The sequence below is a fragment of the Rhipicephalus microplus genome, chromosome 7 (assembly GCF_043290135.1).
Source record: "Rhipicephalus microplus isolate Deutch F79 chromosome 7, USDA_Rmic, whole genome shotgun sequence".
NCBI classification, from domain to species: domain Eukaryota; kingdom Metazoa; phylum Arthropoda; class Arachnida; order Ixodida; family Ixodidae; genus Rhipicephalus; species Rhipicephalus microplus.
This window is the reverse complement of record NC_134706.1, coordinates 48,102,966-48,126,324: the sequence shown is the minus strand read 5'-3', so window position 1 is coordinate 48,126,324 and position 23,359 is coordinate 48,102,966. Positions and strand designations below refer to the sequence as shown.

The 23,359-nt window shown below is 48.2% G+C and overlaps 1 protein-coding gene across 5 annotated transcripts in view; it reads right to left on the bottom strand.

The window, feature by feature from the left end:
• LOC142767445 (uncharacterized) overlaps positions 1-23,359 on the bottom strand; it is a 51,258-nt gene extending 27,899 nt beyond the window's left edge. The window contains exons 1-5 of one of the 5 annotated variants that reach the window (XM_075869117.1): positions 23,127-23,251; positions 22,932-23,072; positions 13,949-14,072; positions 11,077-11,307; positions 4,237-4,526 (exon numbers count right to left, since the gene is read on the bottom strand). In XM_075869117.1, the coding sequence (XP_075725232.1) occupies positions 4,237-4,526; positions 11,077-11,307; positions 13,949-14,072; positions 22,932-23,012 (726 nt within the window). In that variant the 5' untranslated portion in view covers positions 23,013-23,072; positions 23,127-23,251. Of the gene's footprint in view, positions 1-4,236; positions 4,527-11,076; positions 11,308-13,948; positions 14,073-20,044; positions 20,159-22,931; positions 23,073-23,126 lie in introns of those variants that run through there. The other 4 variants (XM_075869116.1, XM_075869118.1, XM_075869120.1 and 1 more) reach the window with 4 other exon arrangements.

The following is a 23,359-nucleotide window of genomic DNA, read 5'->3' as shown; positions in this document are numbered from 1 at the left end:
TGTGCTGGAATTCGTTACCGAAATTCGTCAAGAGGATGTCTGTGCACCCGTTTCGCAGCTGGATAATCCCTCGTGCCACACAAACGCCTCTTTTCAAGAAAACATCCACGTTGCTCTCCGCCACACCCTCGTAGTCGCTGAATGCATCATTATGCACGAGAACCATTATACTGCTCCGTGGCGGTACAGTTACATCATCGTCGACGACGCGCAGTGGAGTGGTACATCGTTCATCTGATCGTGCTACCTTTAAAGCTTGCTCCGTCGAAAAGGACACGCTCGACCTCTGTAAATTGATAATCGCACCATTAGCTTGTAGGAAATCCATTCCCAGTATCACTTCCCTCGAGCACACAGGTAGGACGACAAAGTCACCGACGTAAGTGAAGCCCCGTATCATGACCCTTGCGGTACATCGGCCGGAAGGGGTTATGAGGTGACCACCTGCAGTACGTACTTGAGGTCCACCCCATTCGGTCAGAACTTTCTTGAGTCGCTTCGCTAATTCGTAACTTATCACAGAATAATCCGCACCAGTATCGATCAAAGCATTGAGCTCTAGTCCGTCAATCACCAACGGCAAGTCTGAAGTAATTTTCTCTGTACTGCACTCCTTTACCTGGAAACAGTCGTCGTTATCAGGCTCGTACCGCAGTGGAGGATCTTCATATCCCAAGTCGCCAGCGGCCTCGCCTCCACAGGTCGCCCTCTTCAGTTTCCCGGATTTGGGCTAGGCGAACGCTGCCTAGACGTGCTTGGGAAGGGACGTGGGCTAGACGAGCGGTAGCGCATAGGGGATGGTGAGCGTGGTTGATGACGACGAGGCGGGTCAAATTCCCGACGTGAGCATAGGTATTCTTCAATCTCGGAAGGTCTTTCGCCGTTTCGCGGACACGGTGCATTGATGGCGAATCCCCTAAGACCAGCTTGACGATATCGGCAGAATCGGTACAGGTGGCCAGCCTCTCCACAGTGGAAACACAAGGGCCTACGTGTGGCATCTCGCCACACATCGCTCTTCCGTGGCATCATCTCTCTCGCACGAGGTGGAGTGCGTGTTGCCTCTACGATTTCAGGCGGGCTGCGCATTGTCTGCACATAAGTACTTGGTGTCTCGATCGGCGAACAGTGCGGAGTAGGTCGCCTGAGCACCTCGGAGTACGTTACCGCCCGTCGTGTCGCTGGCACATCACTCCGCGGCTCCCGCATGGCCTGTCGAATTTCATCTCGGACAACTTCAGCAAGAGACAGCTCGGGGGTGACATCAGGTGACTGCAGTTTCCTTAATTCTTCCCTGACAACAGACCGGACGAGCTCGCGCAATGTGTCAAGATTATCCACGACGCCTGCTGAGTAGACTCCTGCGGATGCACCGGCTACGTCGCGGTTGTACTGTCGGGCTCTCTGCTGAAGCGTCGTTTCGATGGTTGTTGCTTCCGACCGAAACTCAGCAACAGTACGGGGCGGATTGCGGATGAGTCCCGCGAACAATTCTTGCTTTACCCCGTGCATGAGGTGGCGCACCTTCTTGTCTTCCGTCATGCCAGGATCAGCTCGCTTGAAAAGGCGGGACATGTCTTCGATGTACATCGCGACAGTTTCGTTCGTTCGTTGAATCCGTGTGCGGAGAGCTGCTTCCGCCCTTTCCCGGCGATCACTGTTGGCGAACGTACTCAGTAGCTGCCGCCGAAACTCTTGCCACGACGTCAGAGATGCCTCGTGGTTTTCGTACCACACTCGTGCAGAGTCTTCCAACGCAATGTAGACGTTACGCAGCTTGCCTTCCTCGTTCCACTGATTTAGATTTCCCACTCTCTCGAAATGCTCTAACCAGTCTTCGGCGTCCTCGTATGGGTCACCATGAAACACCTTTGGAATGACCGGTTGGCTTACGATGAGTTGTGCCGGCGTAACTTGGCTCGTCATGGTGGTGGCGGCGCTTGTCTCCGTCACCGATGCCCTTGATACAGAAGGGAGTGGCCCAAATTCTGGCAACTCTCCTCGGATACGGCGGCTGACTCGTTGGTGCACCGGTGTAAGCTCCACTGGTTGCGGCTGGTCAGTGCTTGGACTTCGCTCTTGCGTGGGGCTCGGAATCATGTACCCAGGCTCCTCCACCAGAAAATGTAACGGATATAACAACCTCACAACCGGGACGTCCTATTTACAAGGTTTAATAAGGGCGAACTTGTGCCCAAAGCCAAAAGAACTACACAGTAGCTGGGAGAAAGCAGCGAACGCTCGTCGTCCTCTTCTTCTCCTCTTTTCTTTGCCGCTGCTCGGTAGCAGCTCGTGCACAGGCTGGGCCGGCTCGTGCCTTCCGGCGGGCTTCATGAGTCGTAGCGATGCCGTCAGCGTTCCTCTTTTAACAACGTCTGCGTTGTACTGCGCCTTAGCAATTCCTCGTGGCATTATATATATATATATATATATATATATATATATATATATATATATATATATATATATATATACAAAGTAGAGGTCTTGACGCAGAGATCGAGATACTAGAAGCAGGTTGGTCTTCTTAATAGAATGCGCAAACGAGTTGTTCTTCCTACTCTCTACTGTCCTACACAGCACATGCATAGTTGTATCATCGTCTTTCTTGCTTTCATGTCGCAAGCACGTGACAATATAGACCGCCACAATCGTCATACAATGACAGGAATTAGCAGTAATGTTAGGTGTAAGTTATCGTCTTCATATTGACAGCGAAGCCATTTGAGCTGGAGGTGTGACCGCTAGATTCTCGCAGACATACCTCGCTGAGCGGGGAAGTCCCCAAACGTCACCTAACAACGCGGCGGAAGAAGGTAAGGAGAAGAAGAAGAAGAGATGCGGTAAATAAAGGAAAATAAAACACCTTGACGAGGCTGAATGCAAGCCCGTTCACTTACTGTCGGAAGGCGAACGGCGCAACCACTCTTTCCTGGCTTTTCTTTTCCATATTGTGTTCGGCTATGCAAGCGCGGTAGCAGAAGTATTCACATATACCATATCACTGCGTTGCTATGGGCGAGACAAAGTGAAGAAGATGATGGGACAGAGAACGAAAGACTTACAGAGAAAGAAATATGATGTAATTCATTGGCAGATTTAGAGTGACCGACTAACTCCGCACCGGAGCACTTCATTCTGGCAGAGGGCACCAGGAGAAAATCTACCCATGGAACACACGCCTTCCCCGTGGAACACATGGCAGGGTCACAATGAAACGCGATTCGCGCGTCTCTCTTCTTGCTTGAGTGGGCAAGCGAGGCACAGCGACGCTACGCTAGCAAAACGTGAGCTCCGACGCAAGGCTCATCTAACGCGACCTGAGTCCGTTGGCGCTGTTCAACGTTGGCACCGTTTAAAGGCACTTGCCACTTCCGGTCGAATCCGCCGATTTTCGCGGAGTAGAAAAATTTGCTCCTTGGAGTGGATCTCCCGACGGAGCTGCTCCAGATCTGCCAATGGAACCCACAGGGAGCACTCTCAATCTGTCAATCGAATAGACTTGATCCGCATGAAGCAGGAGGAAGTATTACCGGAAGTACTCCGAATCTGCCAATTGATGACACCAATAGAGAAAAAAACGAGGGGCAAGGAAAACAGAGCATATTCATGTAAACTAACGATAAAAAGCGAGTGGGAGCGGGAAGAGAGCGTGTACACAGGGATAGAAAAGGTAAAGCTTAGCATTGTCTCGTATTGTACATTATAGCAAAGATGAGAAAGAGAAGTTCGGGTAAGGTGGAGGGAAAGCCGCATGGGTAGGCTAGTATTTCCAGACTGTGGCATAACTATAAATACGGGGACATCTGCGCTTAGCGCCATCTCTCGTTGGCGACAGCGGCGGCCTGTCGTAACGAAATTTGAAATACTCAGTTACCTTGGGAAGCCACAGGCTTTGAAGTGAGACGCTGAAATTACACCGCAGTGTTCGACTAGATATCTGTGGTATACATCCTGCGGCATTTTTTATTTCTATAGCTTATTTAAAAAGGATATGACTTTTTTTCACATATTTCCCTCTCATTTATGGCAGATCGCCGTAGCTGCCACCGTGAGATGGCGCCATGTACAAATGTCCCAAAGTCCTGAGAATGATCTCCAGCGGGCAGCTGCCCCAATTTTCTACCGATCTTTGTCCTGGAACTTCTGCGGTCAAAAGTTGTACGCAACGATTTTGCCCACATCGCGGTGAGCGCTCGACTAGCCGAAACGGAATTCGCCCGCTTCTACACGTACGCGTGATGTCGTGACGATCTTGCCCAGCTGGTCTTCGAGAAACTCGTTGAAGTCGTACTTGTCGCGCTTCTTCTCCGGCGGCAGTGTGTGCACTTCCTCGCGGCCGAACTTCACCTTAGGACCGGTCTCGCCACCGCCCTTGCCTTCGGCGGGCCGGTCGGGGCTCTTGCGTGCGTCGCCTCCGTGATCTGAAGCCCGCTTGAGCGCTATCGTCAGCGAGTCCCGGCGCTTGAGCGCTGGCTTTAGCGGCAGTTCCGTGGCGCTCTTGTATTGTACGGGCTCCTTCGCACCTGAATAGAGTTCGGTATACGTGTTTAGAAAAAGTTGATTACGATCACCAGTCTTCCTTAAGACTCATAGGTGCTCGATGTAAACAACGGAAAAAACCTCGAATCGTTACCTGGACTGTAACCAACTTGCGCAGTTTTCAATGCTACTCTGTGCAATTTCTCAAGACCGTTTCAAATGCGGAAGTGTTTGCCCCAACAGCGGAGCTGCAGCCGTTACACGAGCTCAAAACAGGTTCTTACAGCGTCTACTATTCGATGCGATCAACATCGCCAGAGTTGGAAAAATTCACTCATGGCCAAGCGTTTGACGAATGGGGGAGCAGTGACGTGAGAAGCACGTCACAGAACGGGTGAGGTTGAGGAGTTGGCGCGCGCACTGGAAGGAACTCGCTCAGGCTCGACAGCACGGGCAACACTGCTAACGAGAGCGGTGGCCGTCGCGCAAAAGCGGTGCTTGTGAAACGAACTCGCGATCACGCGTCCTGCTGCCGTTCGTTGCCGCAACCACCACCGCTCAGTCGTTCGCACGTGAAACAGGATTTGTATGCCTAAAGATCTTTAATCAGCTCAAAAATTACACGCAGATAGACGGTTACTTTGGGCGCGTTTCACGCAAGGGTTATACTAAAGATTTTGGAGTGGAAGATGTGGTGACCTGCCAAGGAGGTTTCTGAAAGTCCCTAATGCTGCAACGTAACCCCTCACTAACCTACTTCGCGCGAACGGCTGGGTTCTGAAGCGCTTTCCACCGTACCTCTCACACTAGTACCTCTTCGAATGGCTACAGCGCTCGTTTACCCTTTCCACAAAGATTCAGTGCCACCCTTCTCAGCAAGGAACTGCCTTGCCCCATTTCCACCAAGACTCTCTTGGAACGGCGCAGCCCTCCCCCTTCGCACCGAGCTACACTGTCACCACAGCACAAGGCCCCCTGTCGAGAGCTACACCACCGGTTGTGGCGAAAAGTGGCCTGACCACATGCACGCTTTGCAGCACGTCAGCGCGTGGCTTTTTGACGCGGCTTCGTGTCCTCTCCCCATGAAGAAGAAGGCCTCATGGAAACGCGATGCTGCGCGCTTTTTTCTCTCCATGGGGAAAAGGCACGGTGACGCGTCAGAGAGCCCCGCGCTGACGCGCTGTAGCGCGTTCATGCGGTCAGGCGTTAAACGGGCCCTGCAGCACTTTTTGAGCATGGTCAGAAAACGCTGCCGATCGGTAGTCGAGCCTGCTGAAAACACACGAGCAAAATCTTATAGCGCAGCACGTGGCCTGAAACTCACAATAAATTATCAGTCAGCTAACAATTACTTTTTCTTCTTTCTACAAACGACGGAACAAGCTCGAAAATCACTCCTCTCAACCATCGTGTCAGCCATTGGCTGATTTGAGCATGGTGCGCTCGGTCGTTACTGGGCTCGCCGCAGGAGGCCAGGACTTGTCCACGCGTGCACGCGCGATCGCATTGAAAAAGAGAAGTGCTCAGGGTCACGAGAAGCGCGTGACGTATTTTCGCCCCCCATGCCATGCCTCCCTGCTTAGATTCCAACGCTTTCTTCAGCGAGAAAGCTCGCAGTGAATGGATCATAAAATTCTTTGTGGTGGTGAAATCGTGGGCATTAAGCTTTTAGGGGCGAAGCTCCTTGAAGCGGCACCCGTTCATCCCTCGTAGTAGTGCTTAACATGTCCTACACTTTGACCTGCAAGGTTGTGCCCGTGGGAGATTTCTCCTGTGCGTTGTTGAACCATAAAAATTCCCAGCGTGCGCGTTAACTAAAAGCCGAATACTCCTGTCTCTCATTCCTCATTAGCAGCCATTAGCATGTGCATTGGGCACTATCTGACAAGAAAGGGTTGCTACGTTATACTTGCTGGGCGTAACCTCCTTGGTTTAATTTAGAAAGGTTTAGCGAGCGTTGGGCCGCAGTGCCATGAATACAGTGAGCTAGTATATACCACGAATTCGAGGTGGTTAAAGGTGGGAAGTAGACCCGAAGCGCAAGCCGTAAGAAAGTGTGCGCGGGCCACCTCTCGTTTAGTCCTTGGAATGTCCGCTAGATGGGGGTGCTTCTATATGCGGAATATATGATGAAAAGATGCGAGATGGTGGTACTCGGAGTGTTCACTAGATGGACGAACGGAAACACAGACAGATGCATGCACGGACGCACGGATGGCTGCACGGACCGATGGACGCATGGACGGACGCAGGGACGGACGCACGGACGAACGCGCGGACGGACGTGCGGACGGACGTGCGGACGGACGTGCGGACGGACGTGCGGACGGACGTGCGGATGGACGTGCGGATGGACGAACAGACGCACGCACGGACGCGCGGATGGACGCCCCCGGACAGTCACACAGACGGACGCATCCGGGACGGACGGAAGCAAGAACGAATGGACGGACGGATGCTTCACCCCACTCTCCATCATTCACCCTGTGGATATGCTGCCATTTTTTTTTTCAGTAAATCCATTCCATCACTACTTCGAAAAGTTTTTCGGGGCCCTTTTCAGGACATCACTCAATACAAAATAAAGGCATCAGTTTGTAGCTAACAACCTACCGAGCGCTTGACGGTGACGTGATAGGTGCGCACATGCATTTTGCGTACAGCGGTGTGGCGGACAAGAAACCTCTATAAAGGCTGGCTTCACAGCCTTCCCGGTAGACTTCGGAGCTGCCGTACGGATTAGTTTTGAGGCGCGCAGAGCTCCGATATTGCGTTCTCGTCGATTTGAGGCACCACAACGAGGTTCACTGACCATTCCGCGCTGGATAGCGGCAAAACGGCCGCATTTTCTCGACCAGAAAGTTCCACCAACGACAGGATCCTTGTGGCCTCTTTTTATGAAGAAGCCAGCAAAAGATTGCGCGACGGCGCCACACGAAATATGGTGGATGCGCCCACTTTTGCCCGAGAACCAATAATTATTATTATCCCACATAGTGACGTTTATTGAGGTCCGCATAGATATGCAGATATGCTTGACGTCCCTTGTAATAAGGAGGAGTAGGAATTCGGCGCTGATTTATTAGGGCTGCTCTAATAACACAAACACGTGTTTGTTTTTGTTTTTTTTTTCCAGCTCTGAACCAGACTATGTCGTTTTAGAAATAAGCGTTCACTTCTCTAGAACTCGGTATAAAGTACGTTCAAATCCAAGCCATATTACCCACTGAGTGTGCTAGCAACGGCCAGGAAACAAACCCGGGACCTCTTTCGGGGAACGTCCCGACCACTTATCCTACACGCGTGGCTCGCACACAATATTCAGGAGGCAGTAGTCTCCGAGCGACCTACCTAAGTAATGGACTTGCTGGATCCGTTCTTCGCTTAACGCCTTATAGCCAATGCCGCCCATGTACTGAGACGCAACTGCCCGATACATGCACACCAGGAGGCGGCGCCTTTGGAGGTTGTCTGAAATGATTACGCATGGTCTGAGCTAAGTGCCCGAACCCCGTAAAACTGGGCTTAGGTCAGGGTACCATTTGCGTACCATTTGCGCAAGGACAGAAACCCTCCGTATATAGCCTGAACTGCTAAGTTACGTAGTAATAATGAACGAGGAATCGCGAGCTTATTCAATAAGGGTCATGCCATGAGATGAGCATGTGCTCTTGACATAGAATAAAGGAAACGTGCTGAAGCACTTTTAATCAAATCATTAAAAAATCATGGTTAAGGTGTTTTCTCAGGTCCTATGCAGACGATACGGTGTTCCAATGGCCGCTGAAATTGAACTCGTGTTCTTCTAGCTACGCAGCGCTGCACCTTAGCCGATAAAGTATGACAGGGTGGATACCTACAGGCTCATCATCACAACTATATCTTATCACAGTTTCCCGCGAGCATACTAATTTAGATGCGGTGGTCCTTGAGGGACGTTCGGAAACCTCGATTCGACATGCGCTCTAACAACTGCTCGTCGTTATTTAAGATGCTGAACTACTCTCCCAACTAATCATCAAATGGCCTCAGTTAATAAGTTTAATGCCTCACGGTTCAAGAATCAATTGGCGAAAAATATCAATAATATTATTAGGTACATAATCATTTTTTTATTTCTCAGTTCTAGAATTCTAGAAAATTTTTCGAACAAATTGTCCAATCTATCAAAGAGAGGCGAAGTCGGGAATTCGTTGCAAGCATTAAGCGTTTTCACTTTTCTTGTCTTAACCAGACAGCAGGTTGAGACGACAAAAGCGAAAACGATACCGGGAAGGGATAACAATAGGGAAGAAATCGTCGAGCAGGAGCAAGCTAACGCAAAAGCTGGGCAGGGGCGAATCATGTAGTTCTCACGGGTCTAACGCAGAGTCCCATTTTAGTTAATTAACGCGCACGTTGCCAACCTTTTCGTTCAACAACGCGCAAGAGAAATCTCCCGCCATATACATATATACATCACAGGTCATGATCTAGTGTGTAACGTATACGGGGTGGCCGGTGAACAGTCGGCGCAGCGAGAGCGGTCGGTATTTTTTAATCGAGAAAGTTACTGGAATAAGCTTCCTTCTTGGGCGTTGTCCCTCGCGGGCGAAGGCGCGTTCTCGTTCCTTGAGAGCTAGTAGTTGGGCGTTCATCGCAGAAAGAGCGTTTTCGTAGTCAACGCGGACCGTTCGCTGCGTGTCGCCACGCGGCGAGCGCTTAAGGTCCCTAGATGTTTCATCTAGGGACCTTACGAGCGCTGAGGCTGTGGCGCCCTCTCTCTTGCCGATTCATCGATCGACCATCACGAAAGCAGCAACAGATGGCGGGGCGCGCCGACGCAGTAAGGTGCTTCACTCCTTAAAAAGTTAAGCCAATGGGCATCATGACATTGACAGTGCGTGATTAAGTCGCGATTGCTATCTCCCGTTGAGATTCCTATGTCCGTTATAGTGTGGTAATGCGTAATGCTAGAGCAGAGTGCCACACTAGCGGGCATAATGTAACGGCATCCCATAGTAATGCTAGCACAGGCTATGGACCGCGGCATCGGCATGGGGCGGTGCCCTGTGACAAGAAGCGCACCTCATCGAAACTCCGCTCTTAGGTTATGTCGACTATTAAGCAATAGCGTGCTATCCGCTGTTCAACGTCAAAAATGAGGTGCCGACAGCTGCGAAGAGAGGGAGCGTGGGCTCCTGTATGAAAAGCGGGCACCTGAGAAAATGGACGCTCGTAAACTGTCCTTGCCCAAACGACGGAAAGATTTAGATATATGCTATTAGCCCTCTATGCTTTCCACGGTATACATTTTTTTTCACCAAGCCCAGCTTGTGGTGCGTGACCATAGGCGTGCGTGCACAGAATACCCCTTAAGGGGGCGGGGGGGGGGAGGTCAACCCAGCGTCCCCCTTCAAGATAATGTGTAGGGCAGATTCTGCATTCTCCCTCTTATGCCCCCATGCCCTCTGCCCCAAAGCCACCCTTATCTTACGAACCTTTCAGCTCGATGGACCTGAGAAGGTACTTATAGGAGGTATTCACTGAGCTGTTCCCACCAGGCGGCGCCAACCAATGCGCCGCCATAGGCATGGTCCGCCCGCTGTCCGGCATAAGACAGCCTCACTAACGCGTTTTCTAAACAAAATATCAACGTAGGAAGTGCTAACTAAAACTTTGGTTGTGGTCCAACGACAATGTTCACGGGCAAGACTACAAGTATGGCGACTTCCTCGTGGATGACACTGCGTAAATGCCTCCTATGGGCACCTTGCACTTTTCAGACTCGCGCAAGCTGTCCTTACTTCCACCTAACTTCTGCCCCAAACAAACGCCTCTTTCCCTTCCCCTGACAACTCTGCATCAAATTCGACTTAACCAGTCATCACTCCTACTCAGGCACGTAATGATTTCAGTTAGGTTTGAGTTGATTTAGCCACGTGACAGATGCTAAGAGTGGATCGTGATCCGTGCTTTGATGTGAAGGCCTTACATTTTGGTCTTTCATCTCGTAGTAACATCAACACCAAAGGCAGAGAGGGCATAACGAAATGAAGTGAAAGGTGCAGAGAGGGGTAGATACACGATTTTCAGTACTCATGCAATATATGATAACAAATAAAGCTTATGCACAAAATGATCTGGTGAATTGCTTCGCTTCATCTCGTCTCCTCGAGTGAGTCTGAAATGTGATGAAGTCTCAATTTGACCCACCAGTGACCAAGTCATCGATTGCAAGCTATCAACTATCTAAAGCAATCGACCAATCACTTATTCTAGAAGCAGCCATACGCATATCGATCAGTCATACAAAAATTTGATATGGTTATTTTTCTTTCAATAGACAAGCTATAAACACTTTCATTAAAACTCTGGCTACTGAAAACTTACTTTTACGCGGCTAGACTTACTAAGGTTCAACCTCAACGTTTATTCTAAGCCGGAAACGAGTTGCCTTGAAACTGAGCCCAACGAGGTAAACTGAGAATAAGCTAAGAGTGATTGTTGAGCGTAAGGCAAATAAACAGCAATAATCTGGTTCACGCGGTCGTTAATTGGCTCTTTGACTGACACCTGTTTTTGATCACTTCGGTTCACCACCCTTGTGCTTACCTCCTTTGCGTTCACCGCCTTTGAGGTCACCTGCCTTGTGCTCCTCGCCCTTGTGCTCTGCGCCCTTGTGTTCACCTCCTTTTTGCTCGCCGCCTTTGTAATCACCTGCTTTGTGCTCCTCGCCCTTGGGGTCACCTCCCTTGTTGTCTTCACCCTTGTGCTCGTCTTTATGTGCTCCTTCATGTCCACCCTTATGTTCTTCGCCTTTGTGTTCTCTACCTTTACGAGCATCTAAAATATAAATAAAAAAGGAAAGCATTTTTTTTTCAATTGCGTTAACACATACTAGATGAGTACGAGCCAAGTACCGAGCCTACAAAAACGATGACAACGACACCGCGATCAAAACATGATCATGGGTTATTTCACCTGGTTTTTCGCTGTTGGAAGCTAACTTCACACCGTTCACGGGTCAACCCGGTATATGGCTATGTCCACAGATAGTCGAGCAATAGTGCTCGTTTTGTGTATTACGATAAAGTACCTTGCATATTGTTTACAAGGCCTTTAGGGACGTGAAGCGCAAAGACAAAGAACACGTAAGCATTCAATACTCATATAAATTATAATGCTAGCCGACCAGTGCGGCCAGAAGTGTCCCAGCGAGCTTAACGCGCCCTATAGGAGGCCCAGCAGCACCTGAAACATTAACCTATAGAGGAATGCCGTACATGTGCCCTAAAGTATCTCACAGCACTCAGAAACGTGCTAGCCGTAAGTGCAGATTTTTCGCCCCTTGACATGGGCTTTGACAAAGACGATGCACCTCACAGCGCGATTGCTTCCTATGATGATGATGATAATGACGATTATGATATATGTTACTACGTCACACTGTACTGACGCGTTGGAGACTACCCTAACGCTTGACTGGGGTGTCTGTTATTTCTCGCACGTCGGTGTTCGTGCGACATGATGTTTTCTTCGGTTCACATTGTGTGTAGTTGCGCAGACGAAGTGGATCCCAGAGGCCACTGAGAATGAAGCACGTGGTTGGGATCGGCTCCGTTTGGTGGCGCAACAATCTCAACCACTCACAACAAAGCATTTTCATCACATATCCCGACAGTGAATTGGCCCTTCTCCTCTGTAAACTTACGCTCTCGCATATGTGCATCCAGCACAACTTCAAGTAAGAAACAAACAGAAAACTTCCTTACTGTAGTTTCTTCCGAATATTCGGAAGATCAAAAGTGTTCGAGCCATGAAGCTTGAAGGAAAAACAAAAGTATCACTAACGCTCGTGGCATTACAGATGACACATGAGTTAGTCTACTCCACTATGGGCACTTTAGTGAAAGAAACTCGCGTGACTTCCAGAGGTAATTAAAAAAAAAACTCTGGCGGCATCTACCATCTAGTATAAGACTTAAAGTATGAATTTTTCTACGTTTCGAAGTGTCTTCAAGCCCCTCTCAGCTGGAAGCAAACCCATCGCCAGCCAGATGCGCGCTTTCCTTCATCTTGCTGGCGCCGACGGCTGTGAAATCAGCTACGAGATAAATATCCTGTTTGGCGATCACGAATCGTGCACTGGTCATCTCAGTTCGTGCATTTCGTAGTGCTCGCTCACTATGTGCCAGTGCGCGGCGATGTTTGACAACTCTCGCTGTTGATGCATCGCAATTCATTGCTCAAATACTCCCGGAAAAAGTCCCGAAAAAATTGTACCAGCCCCCGAATGAACGACAGGTGAGCGTGCCCTTAGCGCGGCCACTTTATAATAATAATAATATTAATTGTTGGGGTTTAACGTCCCACAAACATTATATGACTGAGAGACGCCGTTGTGAATGGCTCCGAAAATTTCAACGACCTGGGGTACTGCACCTAAGTCTAAGCACACGGGCCTGAAGCATTTTCGCCTACATCGATAATGCGGCAGTCGGAGCCGGCATTCGACCCCGCGACTTGCGGGTCAGCAGCCGAGTGCCCTACTTATTAGGGCACTGCCGCGCGTGCGTAATGATTTTCGTTGTGTGAATTTGAATTCCCGTTCATTCCGATAAACAATTTTTACAAGGTAATGTATTAAAAAAAATAACTGATCCGAAAAGCGCACGATGCTGCGTTTCCCTCATTGTACACACGAGAAGTGCAATTAAAGAATATGCGTCGTAACTATAGCTACAGCTTTACAGCTGACATAGTGCCACGTGCTTGAATCTTTGCTATCCAATTGTGTCCGGCTGATCACCCGCTATCACTTATAACCAAGTTTGCGAGGCTCTGTCGGATGTATGAAAAGTAGTATCTCCCTTGAGACGAAGAAACAAGTTCGCTTTTGCACGAGTCGACGGAGCTCGAAGTCTCATTGAAGCTCGTCCCTTTTCTTCAGGGTGTAAGTGAGCTTAAACTATGCCGGTAGGCCACAGCTGACTGTGTTACCCAGAGGAAAGCTGAAGAACTGCGACACAGGCGCATATAGAGGACAGCTAGAATGCATTCATCGCTATCTTAGTTTTCTTCGTGTTTTTCATATCCCTATGAAAGTCAACGTTCTTGTAAATGTCAGTAATATGTGGCCAACATTAGCTGAGTTATGTGTGGACTTCTGTTTGACGTATTTAAATATTTACACTGTGATATTTAAGTACGTCAACTGCTTTCAGTGTTTTGCTATGCTGTGAATGTTCACGCTTGTTTGTTGGTATATTAACTTCATACAAGCCCAATTTCGCACAACATATCGTGTATATATATATATATATATATATATATATATATATATATATATATATATATATATATATCGGAAGCTCTTCACTTTATGTCAGTCTAAAAGCTGTAACAGTGTTTTTCATCATGCGCAGAAGTGTTCTGTTTTTGACGTGCGAATATAATTCTCATCTGCTCCATTGACAAATCGCACCTTGGTCGTCTTCTTGCCAGAGGCCGTACTTCTTGAGGAAGTTCGTGAAGCTGCCGGCAGCTTTGGCGGTTGGCTTGGCCACGTTCTCATCGTACGCGTTCATGATCGGATGTACCACGGTGCTCTGTCCAAAAACAGTAACAATAATCCTTCTAAATATGTTGAACTGCAATCTAGTAGCAAAGCGCCCTATAAATTCAGGCACGACTATTAGAGAATTCCACTTGTGCAAACCACCTGAGGCACCCAAATGCTAGCCTACTTAATTCCAAATCTTCTCAGCAGACGTATACACAGACTATAGAAATTATGTATAAATGACTGTCCCCGTACTCTAAAAAAAAAAAAAAAAGCTGGAACTTGCCTTCTTTCCTGTTCACAATAGTAACAAGTTGTGAACGCAGTAGCTAAATGTTCTTTACGTTTTAATATTTGTTGTTTCACGACTTTTCTTTACTATTGTAAAACTGTAAAACTGTGCATTTTGTTCACCTTGTATGAACGATCTATACTGTTATTTCTGTTCGCCCATATTCTGAATGTGCATTCGGGTGCTAGGGACCCGTTAGGCAGATCTCACTCATGTATGAAAGACACTTTCTGTCTGAAAAAGAGCCGATTTAATTTTGAACAATGAAGGAGCCTCGATGCAGTTGCGAAAAAATTGGGGAAGCCTTAAGTTTCGCCTTTAAGAGTTGAACGCGATAGCAAACTCCAGCTCCTAGTGCACCCTTCAACCACTAAGTGCATACTTATTCATATGTTTTGTTACATACACACGCACCCACACAAACACGCACACAGCAGATTGGACCAGCGCGCACTATTATCGCCGAATGGGCTCGTATTCATCATGACACCTGTCGAACAAAATGCGTTAGAAGGGCCCTGAAACACTTTTTCAAGTAACCATGGAGCTTATTGCCTCAAGAATTAAACGCCGCAAAAATTTTTAGAATCAGTCCGGGGTGCAAGTGGAGTTACAAAGGTTTGTCGCATGCTGCGATCGCATTATCTGTTTTCTCCTCCCGATCAAAGCGCTGGAAGCTAAGCAGGGAGGGGTGGCATGGCAAGGCGAAGAAACTACCGTGCCTCGTGACCTTGAGCACTTTTTTTTCTCTTGAAATGTGCGGCATTTTCATTGTGATCGCGCGCGCATGGATGGATGGATGGATGGATGGATATGGCTGTACCCTTTAGATCGGGCAGTGGCTAGCGCCACCAAGCCGTAATACCTAATGAACCAAAAACTATATTTATTTTTTTTCCTTAAAAAGTGAGTTTGAGGATTCGTACTTTGCAGTGAACAGTTTAATTTTCACTCGTGCCTTGACTTTAGCCACCAATCAGATAACCTCCTTCTAGTTAAGTCTACCCGCTTAAAGTTTATTTTGCCCTCCCGGTCCCTAAACCCCAGTGCTTTGAAAAACTCTGCGCCATCATCCTGAACTATAGGGTGAAGCCCTTTACAGAACATTATCAAGTGTTCGGCAGTTTCTTCTTCCTCTCCACACGCACTGAATACTGTGTCTACCCCTTCGTATTTCGCCCGATATGTCTTGGTTCGCAGTACTCCCGTCCTTGCCTCAAACAGTAGAGAACTGCCCCGAGTATTATCATAGATCCTTTCCTTGGCGATTTCCTGCTTAAAAGTTCGATAGTTCTCTAGTGCGGACTTCTTAATCATGCCCATTTTCCACATGTCAGTCTCCGTTTCCTTCACTTTCTTCTTAACCGATAGTTCTTTTTGGTTTGGCCACCTGCTGTTTTCTAAGTATTTACCAGTCAACTTCCTGGTTCGCTTCCTCCATTTTGTATCGACATTCTTCATGTACAAGTAGCTGAAAACCTTCCTAGCCCAACGCTCCTCCTTCATTTCTCTCAATCGCTTCTCAAATTTTATCTTGCTGCTAGCTTCCCTGCCCTCAAATGATGTCCATCCAATATCACCTTGTACTCCCTGATTTGGTATATTCCCGTGAGCTCCTAAAGCAAGCCTACCTATTCCGCGTTGCTTAATTTCTAATCTTGCTTGAACTTCAGATCTCATGCACAAGACCGCATTGCCGAACGTCAGCCCAGGAACCATGACCCCTTTCCGTATTCCTCTCACAACATCATACCTATTGTAATTCCACAGTGCCCTATTCCACAGTGCCCGCACGCGTGGACAAGTAGCGGCCTCCCGCGGCTATCTCGGTAACTTGATTTTTCGGTCACAGACGCACAGACGATTTTTCGCTCACAATTAACGGGGCCAACGCCGGCGGTGGATTTTCTGCAACCCGAGCTTTTTAACGCTATCATGTTAAGAAATCAAATTTAAACCTTAAAGGGCAGACCTGAGCGGTATATGTAGTGCAGTCCCAGGGAAACCTGCAGGAGCGGCCTCTCTGGAGCCCGCTGTAAACTTTCTTGGGGCGACTGCAGTGAGCATGGTTTCAAGGTACTACACCATAAATCATTGTAAACTTTCCAGAGGCGACAACAGCAAGCACGGTTTGAAGGTACTTACTACACTGAAGATCACTGTAAGCTACCTTGGGGTGACTACATCAAGCATGGTTTCAAGGTTCTTACTACACCAAAAATAATTGTAAAGTACCTTGTGGCGACTACCGCAGGCACGGTTTGAAGGTACTTACTACATCAAATATCATTGTGAACTACCTTGGGGCGACTACAGCGATCACGGTTTTAAGGTAGTTACTACCCCGTAAATCATTGCAAACTTTCCAGGGGTGACAACATCAAGCATGGTTTGAAGGTACTACCCCAAAAGTCCTTGTAAACTTCCTTATGGCGACTACAGTAAGCACAGTTTCAAGGTACTTACTACACCGTAGATCATTGTAAGCTTTCCGGAGGCCACAACAGCAAGCATGGTTTCAAGGTACCCACTACATCATATATCATAAACTATTCTCTGGGAGAAAAGAACGCGTGCCTGGCCCCACAATGGAGTTTATTTCTCTTTATCCCTAGCTCTCTCAAGTTGGGGGTGTATACCGACTTTACCACTATTCGCCATTCTTCAGAGAAGGCAGGTACCCGCTACGCATCTGCAAAGGTAATAAATGCCCCTTTTTAGGGCTGTGGCTCGTGACAATGAAGCATTACCGCCGAGCCCTTTGGAGCGGGCGGGAAACTTTAAACCACCCACTTGTACTGCAATACGCGTTGTGTGGCACCTGGCTGTTATACTTTACCCTTCTACCACGTTTGCGCAGAATATTCTGCCAGGGAATTTCCCGCAGCCGCGACTCCCTGTGGCAGACCAAGTCGACTATACCACGCAGAGGGTCTGAGTCGCATTCCCGCTCGCTTTCGACTATTCTCATTTGCTATTTTGATTTATGAACACTGCAATCTTTCCTTTGAAAGACCATAGAAGGGTGGGAAGAATGCTCGAGAATAGGTACGTACGCTCATTAAACAGTCAAAATATACAACTAGAAAAGAAGCGATGAGTGAAATAAGGCAATAAGCCTCAAGCACGGCTATTTAAAAAATTGCTTAATATAACACACCAACACAATATTTACAAGAAACGGAATGATACTATGAAATGACAAGCGATGATTTAAGTGGGGTTGCTTACGAAAATGAGCGTATGTTATGTAATACACCATAATTTGAAAGGTTATTTTATTCATTATTATTTCTGTGAAATTAATGAATATTTATTTATTTATTTATTTTGTAGTGGAGAATTGGCAATGCACTGACTAGTGGGACCATCTCTCTCTGAGTGCGAAGCGCTAGCGTGTGCACGAGCTGTAGACGCTGGTCTGCTCGAGCATTGGTGTGCGTATCGGCTGCCTGCCTACTACCTGGCATCGCTAATAAACTATGTTGTAGGCCCGTGTACTCAGATTTGGGTGCACGTTAAAGAACCCCAGGTGGTCTAAATTTCCGGAGCCCTCCACTACGGCGTCTCTCATAATCATGTGGTGGTTTTGGGACGTTAAACCCCACAAATCATCATCATCATCACTAATAAACTGCCTTGAAATTTATTTATTTATTTAGGAGAACATTGCCAGTCTGAATTCCAGCCTTCGGACAGGAGTAGGCGGTACAATCAACACAGCAATATGCAGGTAGTAGAAAAAAGTATTCAGTAGATTTACAGCAATACAAATATTGTGCAGAAAAAGAAAACGAACGCGTTGATTCACATAGAAAAGCCCCACCGCGGTGGTCTAGTGACTAAGGTACTCGGCTGCTGACCCGCAGGGCGCGGGTACAAATCCCGGCTGCGGCGGCTGCATTTCCGATGGAGGCGGAAATGTTGTAGGCCCGTGTGCTCAGATTTGGGTGCACGTTAAAGAACCCCAGGTGGTCTAAATTTCCGGAGCCCTCCACTACGGCGTCTCTCATAATCATATAGTGGTTTTGGGACGTTAAACCCCACATATCAATCAATCATTCACATAGAAAGAAAAACAGAAAATTCAGGCCACAAATGTCGTGCCATACAGAGCAATATCAAAAACTGCGCGAAAGTAGTGCTCGGCAGATCGTGCTGTGCACAAAAAAAAGATAAAATAAAGAAAGAAGGTCAAGTACAAGTATAATCGGTAACAATGCAAAAAGTACATCCCGACATGTTAGTTGCAAGTGCGGCAAATTGGTGAGACACACATTTTGACTAACGATGGGCACAAAAAGAGTGGCACTATAAAAGAAATGGGAGTGTAGCTATTGGCAAGATGCAGCAGGTAACGCACAGAGAAATGATTTCAGGTCGAGCACTTTCCAGGGCCTCTGGGTGAAATTTGTTCTACTCGTTTGTTGAGCAGGGGAAAAAAAAGTGTACCTATATATGTTAGTATGAAAGAGGAGCTCACCAATGCTTTTAGGGTGGGAGCAGCGTGTTTCACGGCGCAAAAGTGGTTCAATGCAATTGGTTTTCCGAATTGCTAGCTTGTCATTATAAATCAAGTAGAACAACTTCATTCTTTCGCGGTAACGTCCCCATTCCAAAGTTTCGAGCTTTATTGGCAGTTATCGCATGGAATTAGCAATATCATTGTGCATGAAACACCGAAGGCGACGGACAACTATACGTCACTAAAATCGGCTGTTCTTATATCTCATGAAAGTGCAAAAAAAAAAGACTGCAATAGGCGGAACGCTCATGCGTCATGGCTGCGCTAAAAAAAAAGAAACATACATACGAGACATATCATTCCGAAAAAGACAGGGCTTATAAACACGGACATGACAAGGAAGTCGGGACATCACAAGCGTTTTCGCGAAGAAGGGCGTTTGTAATGTAAACGTTCGCACGAAGGAAATAAACACGAGCGGAGTGTTGACACTAACAACTGGTGTTTTATCGAAACACTCTGCAGAAGAAACAGGGGCAGCCATCTACAGTTAAAAACATGCGGACAAAGATTACATAGACTAAGAAAGATCAAGAAAAGTTGGGCACTTGTCATGTAATTTACTACTTCACGGCAAAAATGACTACCTTCGGCGGACAGAAATTAACTATCTTCATGACAAGTGCCTCACTCATATTGATCATGTTTAGTCTATATGATCTTTCAACACATGTTTTTAACAGTAGATTGCAGCACCCATATCTTGTGCGGAGGGTTTCAATAAAACACAGTGTCAGCACTGTCCACGTGTTGCTTTCCTTCGTGTGTACGGCACCGAAGCGGTGGTCTAGTGGCTAAGGTACTCGGCTGCTGACCCGCAGGTCGCGGGTTCGAATCCCGGCTGCGGCGGCTGCATTTCCGATGGAGGCGGAAATGTTGTAGGCCCGTGTGCGCAGATTTGGGTGCACGTTAAAGAACCCCATGTGGTCAAAATTTCCGTAGCCCTCCACTATACGGCGTCTCTCATAATGATATGGTGGTTTTGGGACGTTCAACCCCACATATCTTATCCATATCCTATCCTTCGTGCGTACGTGTAAATTTGGCTGAAATGACATGCGATATTATGGACAACCAACTATACCAGATGCAAACCATTCTAACGAATATTGCCAACTAGGTCAGATTTCTGTTCTATAAGCGCGTGTCATGTCTGACGTGCCGGGTTAGCTGGGCTAACGTTCACGGATATGAGGCACACCTGTACGTAGGCAGGGGCTTGCTTCACCGACGTCACCACGTGACGATGCACCAGGTCAGTGGCATTGTGCGACATGTGCTTGTACGCCTGGTTCATCGGGTCAACGACGTGCGTCTGCGAAGAATGGGGACGCGCAGAGTGTAACCCTCACAATGCCGCGCCCCAACAAAGGATATAACCGCGATAGACAAGTGATGAACAAGTAACTATAAGGAGCCATTCTGATATCGGGAAAATGGAGACAGGCAAAGCTCTGTTTGTGCGTACCTGACTCACTACATGTCCGTCCATCCGTCTGTCTGTCCATCCGTCTGTTTGTCTTTCTAACCCGTATTATCTATTTTATCTTGTCTGTCTGTGTCTGTCTGTTCCGCCATGGTGCTCTAGTGGGTAAAGTGTTAGACAGCTGGTTGGATAGCTGGCTCGCAGGCTGTGTAATCAAATTTCGGCCTCGAAGGCCGTGTTTTCGATGGACGCGTAAACACTACATGACCGTGTACTTAAATTCAGGTAAAGTTCAAAGAACCCCAGGAGGACGGAATTTCCTGAGCCCTCCACTATGGCGTCTCTCATAACAATATCGCGGCCTTGGGACCGTCAAACGATAATCATTACATGTTATTTCTACCTTTCCTCCTTTCTTTCGCATTGCGCTATGCTCCCTCCAAACTGTCCCTCCATGCCAGCCATAGGACAGTCAATAGTTTTCATCAGCGCAACGCTTCATGGGCTACCGGCAACAAAGCCACTTATGCGTTTATACTCCAGAAAAAACAAACGACATGGCAACGCAAATAGACATCACCAAGATAATCTCGAAAAAAGAAGATACTGTCGTATCCTAAAACGGCTGATCACCGTCAAGCCAACGATAGATATTGATTGATTGCTTCATTTGTGGGGTTTAACGTCCCAAAACTATTAATGATTATGAGAGACGCCGTATAGTGGAGGGTTCCGGAAATTTTGACCACCTCGGGTTCAGCTAAATGTGAGCACACCAGCCTACAGCATTTTCAACGATTGAGAGGGCATCTAATATTGAAGAAGCGGCGCACACAAACACGCACATTACCGGTGCAACCTCGAGAGCCACCGCCAGCCCCGGATTCTTCGCGTTTGACAACACCGCCACCTAAATGTGTAACTCATTACACGATCCTCTGGAAAAGCTTGTGATGTGCCACGCAAACCTTGATTGACACAGTACGCAGCAAAACTTATTGGTCTCGTATGTTCTTGTTTAATTATTGATGTGTGTCGGCACGACTTGGGTTCACCGTGGTGGCGTATAGCTGCTCGGCTACTGACGCGCCTGTCTATGCGGTTCGATCGCGGCCGCGGCGCACGCATTTCGCTGGAAACGATATGGATCGTATATACTGTGTGACGTCAGTGCACGTTAAAGAACACCGGCAGATGGTCGGAACTTCCGAATCCCTCCACTACGTCGTCCGTCGTGATCACGTGGTTTTGGGACGTAATACCCCGATATTATTGCCACGCAGAACGGGACTGTAGCACGGATGAACTTCCATGGCTTTAACTTTGGCGTGACGCTTCTGAACTATTCCGTTGACTTGGCGAGAACTGTTGCTCGATTTTGGCGGAAGCCGGGTCGTATTTCGCTGTTACGGTGCGTGAGACCGACCAACTTCGCTACGTATCGAGCTTTCCGCACCTCAGTGCAAGCTTGGGGCCATTCGGCTTGCCTCCGTCACTTGGCAGCTATTTGTTCCTGGGATTCATCGTTAGTGGACCAGTGGTGATTAGTGGGATTCACCCGATTTCTGTGTCTCATACCGTTTAGTCAGTAAGTCAAGAACTTTATTAAGAGGTCCTGAGGACTTCAAGCAACCAGAGGGTCCACGAAGGACACCCTATAGCTGCCGCTACTGTTGGCGACGCCCAAGTCGGGGCGAAAACGTGGTGGCGTTCCGCCAGTTGTTGGGCCCTGCCTTTAGCTGGTGTTAGAGCTGGGAGCAGCTGAGTTCCTCTTCCCAGTCGGATTCACTGGTGAGAGGTTCCTGAGGTAACGCGCATGTGCGCAAGTGAACAGTACTCGTCTGTGCAGTCTGGGCATTGTGGATTTATGTCCGAGTTGTAACAGCTGAGTCGGCCCCGTGAGGGGTACGACCTCGTTTGTAGCATTCGAAAGGCTACCTCTTGCACGCGTTTGACCTTTGTATGTGATAAAGGGTATTAATACGTGGGGTTTAACGTCCCAAAACCACCATATGATTCTGAGAGACGCCGTAGTGGAGGGCTCCGGAAATTTCGACCACCTGGGGTTCTTTAACGTGCACCCAAATCTGAGCACATGGGCTTACAACATTTCTGCATCCATCGGAAATGCAGCCGCTGCAGCTGGGATTAGAGCCCGAGACCTGCGGGTCAGCAGCCGAGTACCTTAGCCCCTAGACCAACGCGGCGGGGCTCGAGGAAGGTCAGTTAAGGGGTGATTAAACTCCACGTCCGGGCCCGGATCTTTCTAAGATCATTAATCGTCGCGGCGGGTCAGTTCTCGCGCTTGATCGTGAGCCATTTCGTCGAGCTTGGGTTGCCGTCAGTGGACGTCTTTGTCTATGTGGGCAGGGAACCAAGAGAGGTAGTGCAGCCAGTGTAGTTGTGTGTTTGTTAAATATGGGCTGCTTCCCAAGCAATATTCCTGATTTCATAAACGCCAATGGCAGCACGAGTCTGTGAAGACATTGGTGTGCGAGGGGTCGATCATCACGAAAGATATAGCAATCTGCTCGGCTGTGGCACTCGTTGACTAGCCTAACCAAGCCGGCTGAGCGTAGGACAAGGAACGATTTGTTGACCGGCTTCGCTTGAAAAATGTCACAGTGTGGCTTGACTGCACTGCAGTATACATGCGGCTCACCTGTACGATTCCAGCCGCGTTGTCGGCGGTCATATGCGAGTAGAGGTAGTTCAAGGGATCGACGACGTTCGTCTGCACCATCTCGGTGCCATGGCGGTACGTGTCGAAGAGCGGGTTCAACAACACATCTGCCAGCCCTGCCTGCGAAAGAACGAGGGAGCGACAAAAAAAAATCACCCACGATTACCATGCTACCTGGTGCGAATTGGGAGCGCTGCTGCTTGGGTGTTTCCATTTCGCGATAAGTTAAGGCGAATCCTGCTGCTTCGGCAGCGTTGAGCCTCTGCTCGGGCAGCTCGTTCAGCATGCAGCGGCGGCTGACGACACACACCCGTTGTATCGCTTACTCTTCAATAATAACTAGCTAAGACTATACTGCGTATATGTACACAGTTTACAATAGAAACGAGAACATTGTGAGTGTAGGC